At 41.8% G+C, this 15,652-nt stretch overlaps 3 protein-coding genes across 3 annotated transcripts in view; 2 read left to right on the forward strand and 1 right to left on the reverse strand.

Moving 5' to 3' along the window:
* The window catches only part of ncapd3 (non-SMC condensin II complex, subunit D3), an 11,527-nt gene extending 9,776 nt beyond the window's left edge, over positions 1–1,751 (reverse strand). Inside the window, exons 1-4 of the mRNA XM_060864600.1 lie at positions 1,639–1,751; positions 568–716; positions 309–471; positions 40–215 (exon numbers count right to left, since the gene is read on the reverse strand). Coding sequence (XP_060720583.1) covers positions 40–215; positions 309–471; positions 568–716; positions 1,639–1,690 — 540 coding nt within the window. The 5' untranslated portion in view covers positions 1,691–1,751. The remainder of the gene's footprint in view (positions 1–39; positions 216–308; positions 472–567; positions 717–1,638) is intronic.
* Positions 1,752–3,497: 1,746 nt separating this feature from the next.
* On the forward strand, positions 3,498–9,767 carry primpol (primase and polymerase (DNA-directed)). Its single transcript, XM_060892311.1, has 14 exons — positions 3,498–3,623; positions 4,698–4,921; positions 5,004–5,098; positions 5,211–5,349; positions 5,482–5,629; positions 6,486–6,537; positions 6,644–6,789; positions 6,926–7,088; positions 7,628–7,722; positions 7,805–7,891; positions 8,055–8,163; positions 8,952–9,034; positions 9,136–9,182; positions 9,273–9,767. The coding sequence occupies exons 2-14, from the start codon at positions 4,739–4,741 to the stop codon at positions 9,510–9,512; spliced, it is 1,587 nt and encodes a 528-aa protein (XP_060748294.1). The 5' UTR covers positions 3,498–3,623; positions 4,698–4,738; the 3' UTR covers positions 9,513–9,767.
* Positions 9,768–10,445: 678 nt separating this feature from the next.
* Positions 10,446–15,652, forward strand: part of dnah6 (dynein, axonemal, heavy chain 6) — a 53,208-nt gene continuing 48,001 nt past the window's right edge. The window contains 12 exon segments of the mRNA XM_060864601.1: positions 10,446–10,511; positions 11,266–11,548; positions 11,678–11,704; positions 11,788–11,887; positions 11,989–12,248; positions 12,404–12,671; positions 12,788–12,922; positions 13,069–13,174; positions 13,284–13,383; positions 13,618–13,786; positions 13,903–14,013; positions 14,174–14,284. Of these exon segments, the coding sequence (XP_060720584.1) occupies positions 11,280–11,548; positions 11,678–11,704; positions 11,788–11,887; positions 11,989–12,248; positions 12,404–12,671; positions 12,788–12,922; positions 13,069–13,174; positions 13,284–13,383; positions 13,618–13,786; positions 13,903–14,013; positions 14,174–14,284 (1,656 nt within the window). The 5' untranslated portion in view covers positions 10,446–10,511; positions 11,266–11,279.

Genomic DNA, 15,652 nt, shown 5'->3' on the forward strand with positions numbered 1-15,652 from the left:
CTCTTGAAGACTGTGACAAATCTTGGATTAGAACCTTACCTCTTCGGAGACTTTCTTCGGTAGTTTGGCCCGTTTCCCGCTCTTGGCGTCACCCTGCGAGCTCTTCAGCGTATCTTTCTTGCGCTTCTTCCCTAAGTTCTGCGGCCAGCATTTCAGCACCACGTCCAGACACGTGTCGAACAGGATCTGATGGAACACTTTATTGGCTACGCTGCCTGTAACACACACACACACACATATATATGTCTTGAGCCTTATTTGGACAGGCTTAACTTTACACTGGTAAAACAGGAGCTACTGAGACTCACCTGGGATTCTGAGAAGCAGCAGGTAGAGCGAAGCTGCCTGCAGGCTGTGACGTCTCTGCTCGACGCTGGACGATTTGGTTTTGACGCCGAGGATGAAGCACGCCAGCACGGCCACCAGAGACTTCACAGACACGCCGTTTTCTCCAAACAGGTTCCATGTGCTCTGCGGACAAAACAGAGAGGCTTTACGTTACACCAGAAGATCAGAAAGAGAACAGAACACTTTTCAATCCCATCGCTTCTGGGAGTCTCGCGTTACCCGAGTGCTGTCGTCTTCGGAAGAGAAAGGCAGCAACTGCTTGTAGACCTTCTTGAACACGTTCACATCTTCTTTGATTTCCTCTTCGATAGCGGAGTCGAGGGGCTCAGCATCCGTGAACTCACACTCCCACACCACATCCACCCAGGCTGGAGAGAGGGAGAGATGACACACACACACACACACACAAAGACTATATGTATTTTTATTCACCATTTTATTTCTACCATTTAGAATTTTTTCGTACTTTTCCTCATAGATTATTTATCGTATTATTTGTTGTTTACTTTGCTGTGTCTATTATTTTCTGTGCTGTTTGAGTATTTTTGCATTTATTAAGCGTTTGCTTTTTAAACCTTTGTAAAGCAGCATGAGGGGTTGATTTTTTTTGTGTGTGTGATTATTATGACTGCAATTATTTTATTACAATTATGCTGGTTACATCAAAATATTAAGTAATATTAATTTTATAACATTCTAAAATATAATAAATATTCATATTAAAATATTAAGTAATAAATATAAAGTATTATTATTATTAATATTTGCCTTCCAACTGTCTCATAAACTCCAAAAAATAAAGTAAATCTTAAAAGATTTAAGTAAACAATAAAGTAAACAAAAGCAGAATCCGTCTATAATGCAACTGTAATTCATGAACTAGGGTCTCATCCCAAATCCACACTCGTACACTATCTAGTGCACTTCGTATTACCCAGAACCCCCTTAATGTACACCCTATCTAGTGCACCTCATCACGGAGGAGTTAATGATTTGGGACGGAAAAAAACTTTCCGTTTACTATCGAATGTTTATTTCTACATTCTCGTATTTATCTACACGCTCATGTACATAACTTTATACATCATTAAAATAATAAATATTCTAATTAACTAATATATCGAGGCTGTATTATCACCTTAATGCCTGGTTTGGTCATATATTTGTGCTAATAACGTTAGCATAACAAGCTAACTGCGTCCTCTGACAGCCTAACAGAAGACAACATTAAATACAAGCTTTAAATGGGTTTTTAGTAAGTAAATAAATTATTATAAAACTTAAACATACCTGTAGATACAGCGTTTAACTTCAGTAACTGTATCGCGCGCATCAACTCCATTTTCCCTTCGAATCCGCGCGCCAATCTCCAGACCTTACTTCCGACATGCACCGCGCCTGGACGATGGGTTGCCAGAATTAATCAATAAAGCTTTAAGGTCAATCAACATTAATAATTTAACTTGATTACTATCATTATTATAATTATTTACTAATAATACAGTATCTATAATGAAAATAAAAGATACACCTTTGTTAAAATGGGATAGAAATTTTTTTATAAAAAAATCAAATCAAATCAGAACTATCTCATATTATTCACATCTCTGGGTGTTGGGACACGACAGCTATACACCTTTACAAAATAAGAAAAAAAAACAGTTAGAAAAACATACTTTAAAAAGTAATTAAAAACACGTTAATTAAAAACAGAAAAAAGTCGAGTTTGAATAATGTTTCTTTTAAGTTGTTTGCACGAAAATTCCTCCTTGACCTTTCAGCAGCGTTTGATACGGTCAACCATAAGACTCTCTTATCCACCCTCAGGAGTCTTGGGATTTGCGGATCAGCTTGGGAATGGTTCGCTTCCTACCTGGAAGGACGCTCATATCAGGTAACATGGAGGGGAGTGACATCTGCTCCACGCAGACTCTCCACTGGCGTCCCACAAGGCTCAGTACTCGGTCCTCTTCTTTTCTCCCTGTATACTCACTCTCTTGGTGAAGTTATTTCCTCACATGGGTTCTCTTACCACTGCTATGCTGATGATACACAACTTATCTTCTCTTTCCCACCCTCAGATGCCACAGCTTCTGACCGGATCTCTGCATGTCTGGCAGAAATTTCATCATGGATGACTGCTCATCAGTTAAAGCTTAATCCTAGCAAAACTGAGCTGCTCTTCATCCCAGGTGATTCATACCCAGGTCATGATCTTGCTATATCCTTGCACAACGATCTGATCTCCCCTTCAGCCACAGCTCGCAACCTTGGGGTAACCGTGGACAATCAACTGTCCTTTTCCTCTCATGTTGCTAATGTGACTCGCTCATGTCGGTTTCTTCTCTACAACATTAGAAGGATTCGACCATTTCTGTCCACACAGGCTGCTCAGGTACTTGTTCAGTCTCTTGTCATTTCTAGACTGGATTACTGCAACGCACTGCTGGCAGGTCTACCTATGAACGCAATCCGTCCTCTGCAAATGATCCAAAATGCAGCTGCCCGGCTTGTTTTCAACCTGCCAAAGTTCTCCACACCACCCCGCTGCTGCGATCCCTCCACTGGCTTCCGGTAGCTGCACGCATCAGATTCAAAACACTGATGCTGGCCTACAAAGCCAAAAATGGACCAGTTCTCTCTTACCTCAAAGCCCTCATCACTCCTCGCACTGCACCCCACACCCTCCGATCTACCAGCACTGCTCGACTGGTTCCACCATCTCTCAGGGTAAGAGGCAAGTATACTACAAGACTCTTCTCTGTACTGGCACCAAGGTGGTGGAACGAACTTCCCCTAGAGGTCCGGACAGCTGAGTCACTGGCTATTTTCAAGCGGCGGTTGAAGACCTACTTATTCAGGAAACACTTCAACTAGCACTTCTTTCATTATCTTTTGCATTTAAAAAAAAACCAAACAAAAAAAACCAAAAAAAAAACACACCTTTGACACTTTTTCATTGTAACTTTGAACAAATGTTTTAAACTCATGGTATCTTAAGTATGTAACTTAGTGATCCAGCATTAATGTATTCAATGTTAGAGATTTAAGCACTTATGTACGTCACTCTGGATAAGGGCGTCTGTCACGTGATGTAAATGTAAATGTAAATAGCTCAATCTGGCACCGTTGTAAATTCATTGTATTCCCGTCATGCACTGCGGCCCGCGTATATCCAAAACACAACAGCGCGTGACAAGTTGTCAGATTTATAAGTGGAAGTAAACGTAGCTTCGTAAAATGTCCAAAACATGACAGGATATAAAAATATAACGGTAAGTGTTAATAATGGGGTTTAATAGTGCGTGACATTACGTGTTTTACTTATTTAGATGTTTAGTTTTTGTAAATGCACGAGACAGAAGATTTAACTAATTTTTGACGTGTAAACAAACACGTGATAAAAGTTGTCGGTCTGATTTAATTAGCTAGAAAGCAAAACTCTTGTCACGTTTAGCCGCGGTTAACTTTTATACATAGAAGACGAAACAAAATAGTACACCTAATATGGCGGTTGTTTATAACTTCCGCGTCACGTCAACTGGTCCGCCATTTTGGTGAGGTCTATAATTCATTGTAATGTAATTAAAGTGTGTGTTGAGATTCGAGTCTGTGGTAAAATCACGTGAAACCTGGACTGATTGTAATTGTTTACACAACTCTGAATTCTGTGCGAGATTATATGTGTAAAACCTCAAAAGTTATACTGTTAGTTGTTTTAACACAAACACACACACATACACGCATACACACACATATACATACACACAAACACACACACATATACACACATATAAACACATACATACATATATATATATACACGCACACACATATATACACATATACACACACATACACGCATACACACACATATACACACACACATACACACAAACACACACACGCACATATATACATACACACATATATACACACATATAAACACATACATACATATATATATATATATACACGCACACACATATATACACATATACACACACATACACACAAACACACACACACACACACACACATATATATATATATATATATATATATATATATATATATATATATAATGTGTGTGTGTATATATGTGTGTGTGTATATATGTGTGTGTATATATATATATATATATATATATATATATATATATATATATATATATATATATACACACGCACACACACATATATACACACATATAAACACATACATACATATATATACACATACATATACAAACACATACACACATTTTATTGAAGCCGATAACATCATATATATAAAACCTATATGTAATCAATATATGTTACTTCCTTTCTGTGCCTTTTTTTTTACAGTGTAAGCTGTAATGGTTCCCTAAATTAACAGCGTCGTGGTGATGATTAGGGGAAAGTGGCAGGACCGAGTGAAGGCGGTGGAGCAGAGGGCTTTATCCTACCAGTCCGCCCCAATCAGCTGTCCGTATAAAGCTCGTCTGTCCCGGCCTTGGCAGCCGTCCTCTATATGGAGGTTGTTCCCTCGCCAGAGCAATGCCATCGCCTTCAGCCAGTGCTGCAAGCAGGTACAAACAAAGGAATGGGATCTGCTTTGAAACAGCACTATATTGTAGGGACCGTGTTTTTACAGTGTTTGCTTTTTTTCAGGATGTGCACGTGTTTGCTATGGAGAAAGAAAGCACAGGTGCAGGACAGAGGATTTATTTAGTGACCAGCTACAGTGAGCTCTGGCACTACTACAGGTAATTTTACCTAGTTATTCACATGGAATATCATTTTTCATCTGCTCTGAACATCAGTACGGTGTGATTACACTGTTATTTCTACACCTTATAATCCAACATGTCCCTGTAGTTCACACAGACATTCCCTGATGCACTGCTATGAAGTGATTCCTGATGGCGCTGTATGTAAACTCTACTTTGACCTGGAGTTTGATGTAGCTTCTAATAAACACTTGGATGGCAAAAAGATGGTGGCGTCACTGATTCAGGTAAAAAATGCCCTTGGGTTCCAGTGTAGTGGTGTGTGGCGTACATACTGTACGAGTAATAAATCTAACACATTACTAATTATCTCTTACAAGTAAGATTATAAGAATATGTGGTGTTTTTTTCATCGTCAGTATGTATGTGTGAAATTGGAGAAGGTGTACGGTCTAAAGTACTCGGTGAGGGACGTGCTGAATCTGGACTCCAGCACAGCCGAGAAGTTCAGCCGCCATCTCATCTTCATCCTGTCCGACTGTGCGTTTAAGGACAACAGGCATGTTGGTGAGTGCGTGATACATACAGCATGCATGGAGACTTCATTCACACTTAAACTTACTTACTCATTCTTTTACTCTTTCACTCATTCACCCATGTACTTATTCTTTTGTACTCATTGATACTCTCACTCACGGAATGACTCGCTCACTCACGGAATGACTCGCTCGCTCACGGAATGACTCTCTCTGTGACTCGCTCACTCATAGAATGACTCGCTCACTCACGGAATGACTCGCTCACTCACGGAATGACTCGCTCACTCACGGAATGACTCGCTCACTCAAGGAATGACTCGCTCACTCAAGGAAAGACTCGCTCTGTGACTCACTAACTCACGGAATGACTCATTCACTCACAGAATGACTCACTCTGTGACTCACTAACTCACGGAATGACTCGCTCACTCAAGGAAAGACTCGCTCCGTGACTCACTAACTCACGGAATGACTCGCTCACTCACAGAATGACTCGCTCTGTGACTCACTAACTCACTGAATGACTCGCTCACTCACAGAATGACTCACTCTGTGACTCACTTACTCACGGAATGACTCTCTAACTCATGGAATGACTCGCTCCGTGACTCGCTCGCTCACGGAATGACTCGCTCCGTGACTCGCTCGCTCACGGAATGACTCGCTCCGTGACTCGCTCACTCACGGAATGACTCGCTCCGTGACTCGCTCACTCACGGAATGACTCGCTCCGTGACTCGCTCACTCACGGAATGACTCGCTCCGTGACTCGCTCACTCACGGAATGACTCTCTTGCTCATTCACTGATTGCACCACTCTTGTCATTTATTATGTAATCTATGTTTACACTGAATGCTGTATGTATTGTGTCTTTCTATTTTAGGCAGTTTCATCCATCACATACTCAAATCAGCACTGAAACATCTCCATAAAGGGTGAGCAAAACTACAACATTTATACATGGATACGCAGTTTACTTTTTCAATACGAACCCAAGCTTATGATTACTGTATTTTTCGGGTTATAAAACGACCTACGCAGCTCTGAGAACTCTCCAGAAAACGTTGACGAAGCCAGCAACGGGCCTCAGTCAAAGAGAATGAAGCATGAGGAGGAGGACGAGGAAGACCTGGGCTTTTTGATAGTGACGGGAAAGGATGGACAAAAGCAGCTCTTCGTGGATCTCGGTAAGGTTTCGTACAGCTTTGTCACGGAAAACTCGGTTTGGTCTTTGACGAGGTTCAAAACGTGTCTGGGAAATACTATATTTGAGATACACCGATGTCTACAGTGTTTCTACATTACATATAATGTACTACACAGGCGTGTACACAAAAAACAGAAACTTCCGTCTGTACAAGTCGTCCAAGCTGGGGAAGAACGCTGCCTTCTCCGTAGCCGAGGATAACGAGTTTGTCCCAGTTTCCAACAAGCACACTACAGAGGAGGAACGCATATTCCTGGCCTCTTTGATCACCAACGTGAGGTAATTATGTAAGTCTGACAATATTGGTGTAGTAGTTACGTGTGTGTGTGTATATATACATATATATATATATATACTACAATGGTGAAAGCACCAGTAACTCCGGTAGGCGGAAATTTCTCTTTTAAAAGAAAATTGGATGGCAGTCTGGATAAACACAAAGTTGAGTGTGTACACTGTAACGATGAACTGGATGAATATCATTTAAAAGCAAAACATATTACAGGTTCTACTAGCAAACCGATGAGCGGTGTACCAACAACCTTGGACTCGTCTCCCAGTTGACTCTTAATTTTAATAATGAGAGTTTAAGGGACTTTTATTGATTCATTAAAATCTGAGAGTCAAACCCAAGAATCATTTAAGAGTCGATTCCACAAACACACAATAATTTTTCTCACACAAAGCTTAGCCTCTAAGGTGGAAACAGCTTATTGATCTCGAACGATTGATCTTTAACGAAGGTTTGTTGCATACTTTGGTGTTATTAAGCACATTCTTTATCCCCCACAAACCAACGAGTGATCATTTCTATCCAGCTTCACATCTCAGAGGATTCTGACACACAATGCTCCGGAGACGACTTCAAAGGATTCTCAGCGTTCAGCTCAACACAGAGGCACACACGGCACAGGTAGTACATCACATCATGTACCGCTCATCATGTTTTACTCATTTATATCTGCTGTTTGGGGTTTATTCCGATTTATTCTCAGAGCTTGCAGGAAAACATCAGACGTCACCATACAAGGAACTGGACGACTTTGTGCTGAAGCTGGTGCACAAAGATGGCATTCAAGGAAGTAAGTGAATGAATAGAAAGATTATCTGCATTATCACCTAACAAGTCTAGTCCCGAGCCTGTACAGGATGAGCTTGTGTGTGTGTGTGTGTGTGTGTGTGTGTGTGTGTGTGTGTGTGTGTGTGTGTGTGTGTGTGTGTGTGTGTGTGTGTTTTCAATCACAGGTATAAGGCACTGGACATACTTCTTATCGGAGCAGCTGCTGGTGTACGACATTGGGAAGTTCCGCTGGTGTTCTAACGTGGGTCGCTTCCACAAGAGCAACAACATCATGTGAGCAATTGAGGCAAAATAAGTCACTGCTTTATTATAGTAAAGTTTGCAGGACTGTGTATTAAACAGTGTGTAAGGCTAATTCTCATTATGATAAGCTAGTTACTCACAGAATGACTCGCTTTGTGACCCGCTCACTCACGGAATGACTCTCTCCGCGACTCACCAACTCACGGAATGACTCACTAACTCACGGAATGACTTGCTGTGTGACTCACTAACTCATGGAATGACTCGCTCACTCACGGAATGACTCTCTCAGTGACTCACCACCTCGCGGAATGACTCGCTCACTCACGGAATGACTCTCTCCGTGACTCACCAACTCACGGAATGACTCACACACTCACGGAATGACTCTCTCCATGACTCACTAACTCACGGAATGACTTGCTGTGTGACTCGCTCACTCACAGAACAACTCGCTCCGTGACTCGCTCACTCACAGAATGACTCACTCCGTGACTCGCTCACTCACGGAATGACTCGCTCTGCGACTCACTAACTCACGGAATGACTCGCTTACTCACGGAATGACTCACTCACTCACAGAATGACTCGTGGGTCGCTTCCACAAGAGCAACAACATCATGTGAGCAATTGAGGCAAAATAAGTCACTGCTTTATTATAGTAAAGTTTGCAGGACTGTGTATTAAACAGTGTGTAAGGCTAATTCTCATTATGATAAGCTAGTTAAAGTCTTCACATTAACAACCGGGATACTTGTTTTAAATCTTACTCAGAATACCAAAAAACAAAACAAAAAAAAACAGTGAAATCCTTGCAGAATTATCGTGGATCTAAAAGAAGAGGTGTGGTACCAAAGGTGCCATGATCCTGAGTGCCGGAGACTGAACTACAGGTCTTCTAGTGAGTCCACCAGTCACACTTAGATATCACATCACTATTATCCTCAGTGTCTTTTTATTTTAAACACCTATTCTGATCGATTTCACCGACTTTTCTCACAGGTTACCTACTACCACAGGAAGTGTGTTTGAGCTACATGCTGAAGGAGGTCCATCACTCAATTCTAATTACATCTTGCTGATAAAGAAATGGTTCTTGTTTTGATATCTGAACGTACCACCGTGTGTCCCTTTTACAGGACGAGGACGATCAGCAGTTCCTCATGGACGAGTTGGGAAACATCGAGTCGAGTCCGAGTGGCAAAACGGACCGACGTTCTTCACACCGCCAGACAGACAACACACAGGAGTGTTGGGATGATGACACTTTGTACCTGGAGGCGCTGGATAAAATGGAAAGGACCATGGAGGGAAAAGAGGAGATTCCTGATGAGCTCATGATCCAGGCGTTGACTGAGTGTGAAGCTACACTCGTCTGAGAGGCAGACATATGAAACGTTCTAAGTGAAAATATAAAATATTAGATGTAGCTAAGAGAGAGAATGGAATTAAATAACCAAATGTAATCCACTGGAGTTAATAATTGATTATTATTAGTGTGTTGATCTGTAATATCAGTGATTCCTGATGTTCATGATGTGTTGTTGCATTTCAGAAGACAGAAATTTATTTATATAAATTTTTTTTGTGCGTGTTGCCCTTTCAATTTTATTAAATTGTTCTGTTTTATGAAAGTCATGTCAATGTGTGATTTTTTTTTTTTATTACATAAATACACAATTTATTAATGACACAGAAGCTTGTTCATATTACTACATTATTCATACACTTATTATTTATGCTGTGATATCCATAGATAACGTTGCCTTGGATGAATAAATCGTTAATTTGGTCGTCGTTAGCTCTGATTATTTGCCAGGTTTTGTGTGAAATGCTGAATTTTAGTTTACCCTTTAAACATCGAGTAGAAAGTCTTCATTATTAATATTAAACAGAATAATAAGTTTAAACAAAGTACAACTCCGCCGAATATCAGCTAAATATTTTTAGATTTAAAAATATAAAATAATTAAAAAACGTTTAATATCTATATAAAATAGGAATATATATATTTATTTAATATTAAGTCATATATTTAATATTTTTTAATAAATAATAATTATAATTTTTTTTTTTTTCACTTTTTTTTGTCTATTTATGTCTATTTTATTTTTTTTATTCTCATCATATTTTTATTGTGTGTTGTTTTCTCTGTGTACCGATAAAATATGACACTAAAAACCCTCCTGAATAGCTTAAGCACACAATAAAGCACTTTCGGATTCGGATTCGGATTCGGATTGTAAACATAGCACGAGCGGACTGTTGCCTAGCAACCACAAACAAATCAGTGACGTCGCTGCGGCCAGCGTTCAACGTGAAATTCAAACTTTTCTGCGCTTATTTCTGGGCTTGAAGTCGCTATTCCACTTTATAAAGTATGTCATTTCTTGACACATTTCGTAAGTTTGCCTTTTTAAGTGCTCGTAAGATTAAAAGCAAAGCAAAACAAAGATAATTTATTATATGTCTCTGTCTCGCGCACAAATCTAACGTCAGTTACCTTGTTTTGTAGCCGGATAGCTAACTAACTAATTAGCATAACGTCTTTATTTATTTATTTGTTTATTTATTTATTTATATTTTCCTAAGTTATAACGCGACTTATTATTAATGACGTGTTTACATTTGTGCTGAATCGATTCTGAAAGCTTATTCAGAATATAAACAATGGTTCACATCATTATTATTATTATTATTATTATTATTATTATTATTATATAGTTATGACTTCGGGGGCACGGTGGCTTAGTGGTTAGCACGTTCGCCTCACACCTCCAGGGTTGGGGGTTCGAATCCCACCTCCACCTTGTGTGTGTGGAGTTTGCATGTTCTCCCCGTGCCTCGGGGGTTTCCTCCGGGTACTCCGGTTTCCTCCCCCGGTCCAAAGACATGCATGGTAGGTTGATTGGCATCTCTGGAAAATTGTCTGTAGTGTGTGATTGCGTGAGTGAATGAGAGTGTGTGTGTGTGTGCCCTGCGATGGGTTGGCACTCCGTCCAGGGTGTATCCTGCCTTGATGCCCGATGACGCCTGAAATAGGCACAGGCTCCCCGTGACCCGAAGTAGTTCGGATAAGCGGTAGAAAATGAGAGAGTGAGTGTTATGACTTCTATATGATTTCATTTGTAGGGATTACAAAAGGTATGGAGTCAGACAGTGAATTCAGTGGAAGCAGAATGTCGTCGCACGATACAGGTGGTTCGAATGGTGAGGACGGCGCACGCAGGGTGCCAGGAGGGCGCACCCCTGTGGTACCCCTGACACTCCCACCGGTGGACACCGAGATGCTGATGTCACGACTCAGATCGACAGGACCCTGTGTCCCTCAGCACGATCCTAATGCCCTGGTGATCACGCCTCTCACCTTTAAAAAGCTGAGAAAACGTAGTGCACCCAAACCCGTGCACCAGGAGCTACAGGTGAGACACACTGCTGCTCTGGAAATTGGTAGTCTAGTGGTTAAGTTGTTGGACTGCTGAGCAGATCATGAGTTTGAATCCCACGTCCAACAAGAAGCCACTTCAAGGCCCCTGATTTACAGTCGTATACATTGAAATAAAGAACGTAAGTCACACTGGATAAGTGTGTCTGTGTGTAAGAGCTGTATGCTTATTGTGCTGTATTCTAGCCGGCCCTGAAAAAAATCGGGAGGTTCGTCGGTGTTGGCTGGATGCCTCCGACGGAAACGACAGAACCACGTTCCTCTTCGTTACACCTCCCTCCGATTCCTGACCATCTCAAAGAAAAACAGGTCTCTTTATTTATTTCGCCATTCCGAGTCCATACGTGGATTAAACACAATCACAGCTCACCAGAGTGGTTCCAGTGTGTTGAAATGTGTTGTCTCTGTAGGTGCAGTTTCCTCAGAGTTCCATCTATTCTACCAGAAAGGGTAGGAGCTCCTTTAAAAGCCAGACCTCCACTCTGAGCCCTGATAGCCTCACCCCTACCCCGCCCACCTCCAAACCGCTGCAGTTCGGCTCTGTAGAGGAAGTGATCCACGCCAGAATTCGCTCTCCGCTCAAGATCACTCAGATCATCCGGAACAACCCTCACCTCGGCTTCTTCTACATGACAACGACAAAGACATCTCAATCGTGTTTCGACCTGAAGTAAGATTCCACTGTTGCGTTATAATTAATCTTCCAGGTTCATATCTATATTTATATATTTAGACACTTATCAGGTGTGTGAGGTGAGTGTGTGTGACGATCCATTCTAACAGCATCTTAACACTTTAAACCGACCAGAGATTTTGTCCTGACAGAATCGTACCGTATTCAGCCCTGGACAAGTCAAACTATTACACGATCAGCGAAGATGGCGTGACACACTACAGTAATGATGGCTTGACCCTCACGTCACTGGAGCGCTGGGAGCAAGAATACTTTTACCATCAAAGACTCCAGCGCATCCCGACCTTCGCCTTCTTCCGCAAGATTAAAGCGTTCCATCTGTGGCGCGGCAACGTGCGCTACAAAATCACCAACAGGTGCAAGTGCGCCTTGCAAGAGAACCTGTTCATCATAAATGAGGTGTGTGTGTGTGGTTTGTCACCGTCACTTATAACCTGTGAAATATAAATAAATATCTAAATAAATAAATGAATGGACAAATGAATGAACGAGTTTCCCATGTCTTCGTGTTGCAGTCTCTGAGACCAGCGTTGATCAACATCAGGGAGCTGTGTTATCGCATCAGCGACATGAGCCTGTGCAAAATCGAAAAGCACCGGATGTACACACTCGAGGAGTTCCAGTCCGATCAGTACACTCAGCTCGACGAGGTGAAAAAAGAACACACACAGCACCAGATTACACTTCTGAACAGTGCTAGGATGTTAAGTTTGCAGACTACAAGTAGACTAAAATCCTTTGTGTTGTGTCGTGTTGGCTTTTTTAACGGAGCGTCTCATCTTTGCGCGTGTTCCAGGTGTCATCACGGCTGAGGGAGTTCAGAGAGCTGGTGAAGGAGGTGGCACTGACGGCGTGTAACACGTCTATGCTGGAGGCCGGATACCTTCCTGACTATTGCAAAGGTGAGAACCGAACACAACACACACGTGTTCACTTGTTGCAAATGTGTGTGCTTTTTGAATTGTGTAAAAATCTTGTATGTGTGGGTTTGTGTGTCTTTCTTTGTGTCAGATGGAGATGAAAAAAAGCCATGTGCTGATTTGGAGTTTCCAGACAACATGGTCTACTGCAATGATCTCATCAAGAAATGCCACTGCAATCGCCTCACGTGGTCAATATCTCTCTCACACACACTCACACACACACACACACACAGAAATGCATGGCCTAACTTGCTTTTACAATAGTGTTGATAATATAAAATGGTTTTGAACGCATGCTTGTCACTTTGACCTTAATGCAAAGAATAACACACTTTGGGCCATGCTGTTAAAGAAGATTAATCAATGCATGAAAGAATAATCAATCAATCATGTGTTCAGTTGTTGTGTGTTTGTGTGTTCAGTTTCATCCGCTTGGCTGATTATTTGATTATGAGCTCCCTGCACACGCTGGCCGTCAACTCCATCAGCAAGCTGCTGAGCTCGCTCCAGGAGCACAAAGCACACACACCGTCACACACACTCATACAGAGCTGGGTCAGTGGCGAGGCCACACATGACACAGACAACAAGGTGTGTGTGTGTGTGTTCATTTTAATGTGTGTGTTAAGTATATGCCAAGTTTGTGCTTGCATATTGTGAACGTTTGCTGTGATGCATGGGTTGCCGTGTGTGTGTGTGTGTTACAGGATAGTGTGTCGGAACAGAAAGCTGAAGCTTCAGTGTTGCCTATGTTTATCACAGAGCTGATGATGGACACACATGCATTGTTTTTCCAGCCATCCATCAAGGACTTCCAGGTGTGTGTGTGTGTGTGTGTGTGTGTGTGTGTGTGTGTGTGTGTGTGTGTGTGTGTGTGTGTAAATTATTATTACTATTTCTTTACATGATAGACTGGACAGGTTTTACATCATACTCAATGACAAAGATATGCCATACTCTGTTTGTTGTGTGTCTCAGGAGGTTGTAGCAGAGATCATCTCCCGTTTCCAGGAGACAGTCCTGTTCTTGCTGCCTCTGGTTAAAGACTCTGACTTTGATGCCTTCACACAACCCATTATTAACAATAAGGTATAACACTAAACACTACTGACACACAACCCATCAACACTACTGACACACAACCCATCAACACTACTGACACACAACCCATCAACACTACTGACACACAACCCATCAACACTACTGACACACAACCCATCAACACTACTGACACACAACCCATTATTAACAATAAGGTATAACACTAAACACTACTGACACACAACCCATCAACACTACTGACACACAACCCATCAACACTACTGACACACAACCCATCAACACTACTGACACACAACCCATCAACACTACTGACACACAACCCATTATTAACAATAAGGTATAACACTAAACACTACTGACACACAACCCATCAACACTACTGACACACAACCCATCAACACTACTGACACACAACCCATCAACACTACTGACACACAACCCATCAACACTACTGACACACAACCCATCAACACTACTGACACACAACCCATCAACACTACTGACACACAACCCATCAACACTACTGACACACAACCCATTATTAACAATAAGGTATAACACTAAACACTACTGACACACAACCCATCAACACTACTGACACACAACCCATCAACACTACTGACACACAACCCATCAACACTACTGACACACAACCCATCGACACTACTGACACACAACCCATCCACACTACTGACACACAACCCATCGACACTACTGACACACAACCCATCCTCACTACTGACACACAACCAACCTACACTACTGACACACAACCCATCCACACTACTGACACACAACCCATCAACACTACTGACACACAACCCATCGACACTACTGACACACAACCCATCGACACTACTGACACACAACCCATCGACACTACTGACACACAACCCATCCACACTACTGACACACAACCCATCCACACTACTGACACACAACCCATCAACACTACTGACACACAACCCATCAACACTACTGACACACAACCCATCGACACTACTGACACAGAACCAACCTACACTACTGACACACAACCCATCAACACTACTGACACACAACCCATCAACACTACTGACACACAACCCATCAACACTACTGACACACAACCCATCAACACTACTGACACACAACCCATCAACACTACTGACACACAACCCATCAACACTACTGACACACAACCCATCAACACTACTGACACACAACCCATCAACACTACTGACACACAACCCATCGACACTACTGACACACAACCCATCGACACTACTGACACAGAACCAACCTACACTACTGACACACAACCCATCCACACTACTGACACATAACCCATCAACACTACTGACACACAACCCATCAACACTACTGACACACAACCCATCAACACTACTGACAAAC

Source organism: Tachysurus vachellii, chromosome 2 (genome assembly GCF_030014155.1).
Source record: "Tachysurus vachellii isolate PV-2020 chromosome 2, HZAU_Pvac_v1, whole genome shotgun sequence".
Lineage (NCBI taxonomy): Eukaryota > Metazoa > Chordata > Actinopteri > Siluriformes > Bagridae > Tachysurus > Tachysurus vachellii.

What these genes read in the sequence shown, in the direction of transcription:
- primpol (XM_060892311.1), top strand. Translation starts at nt 4,739, where the DNA reads ATGATTAGGGGAAAGTGGCAGGACCGAGTGAAGGCGGTGGAGCAGAGG. An exon ending in TGGTGGCGTCACTGATTCAG is followed by an intron (nt 5,350 to 5,481) that starts GTAAAAAATGCC and finishes TTTCATCGTCAG; the next exon opens with TATGTATGTGTGAAATTGGA. An exon ending in CAAAGATGGCATTCAAGGAA is followed by an intron (nt 7,892 to 8,054) that starts GTAAGTGAATGA and finishes TTTCAATCACAG; the next exon opens with GTATAAGGCACTGGACATAC.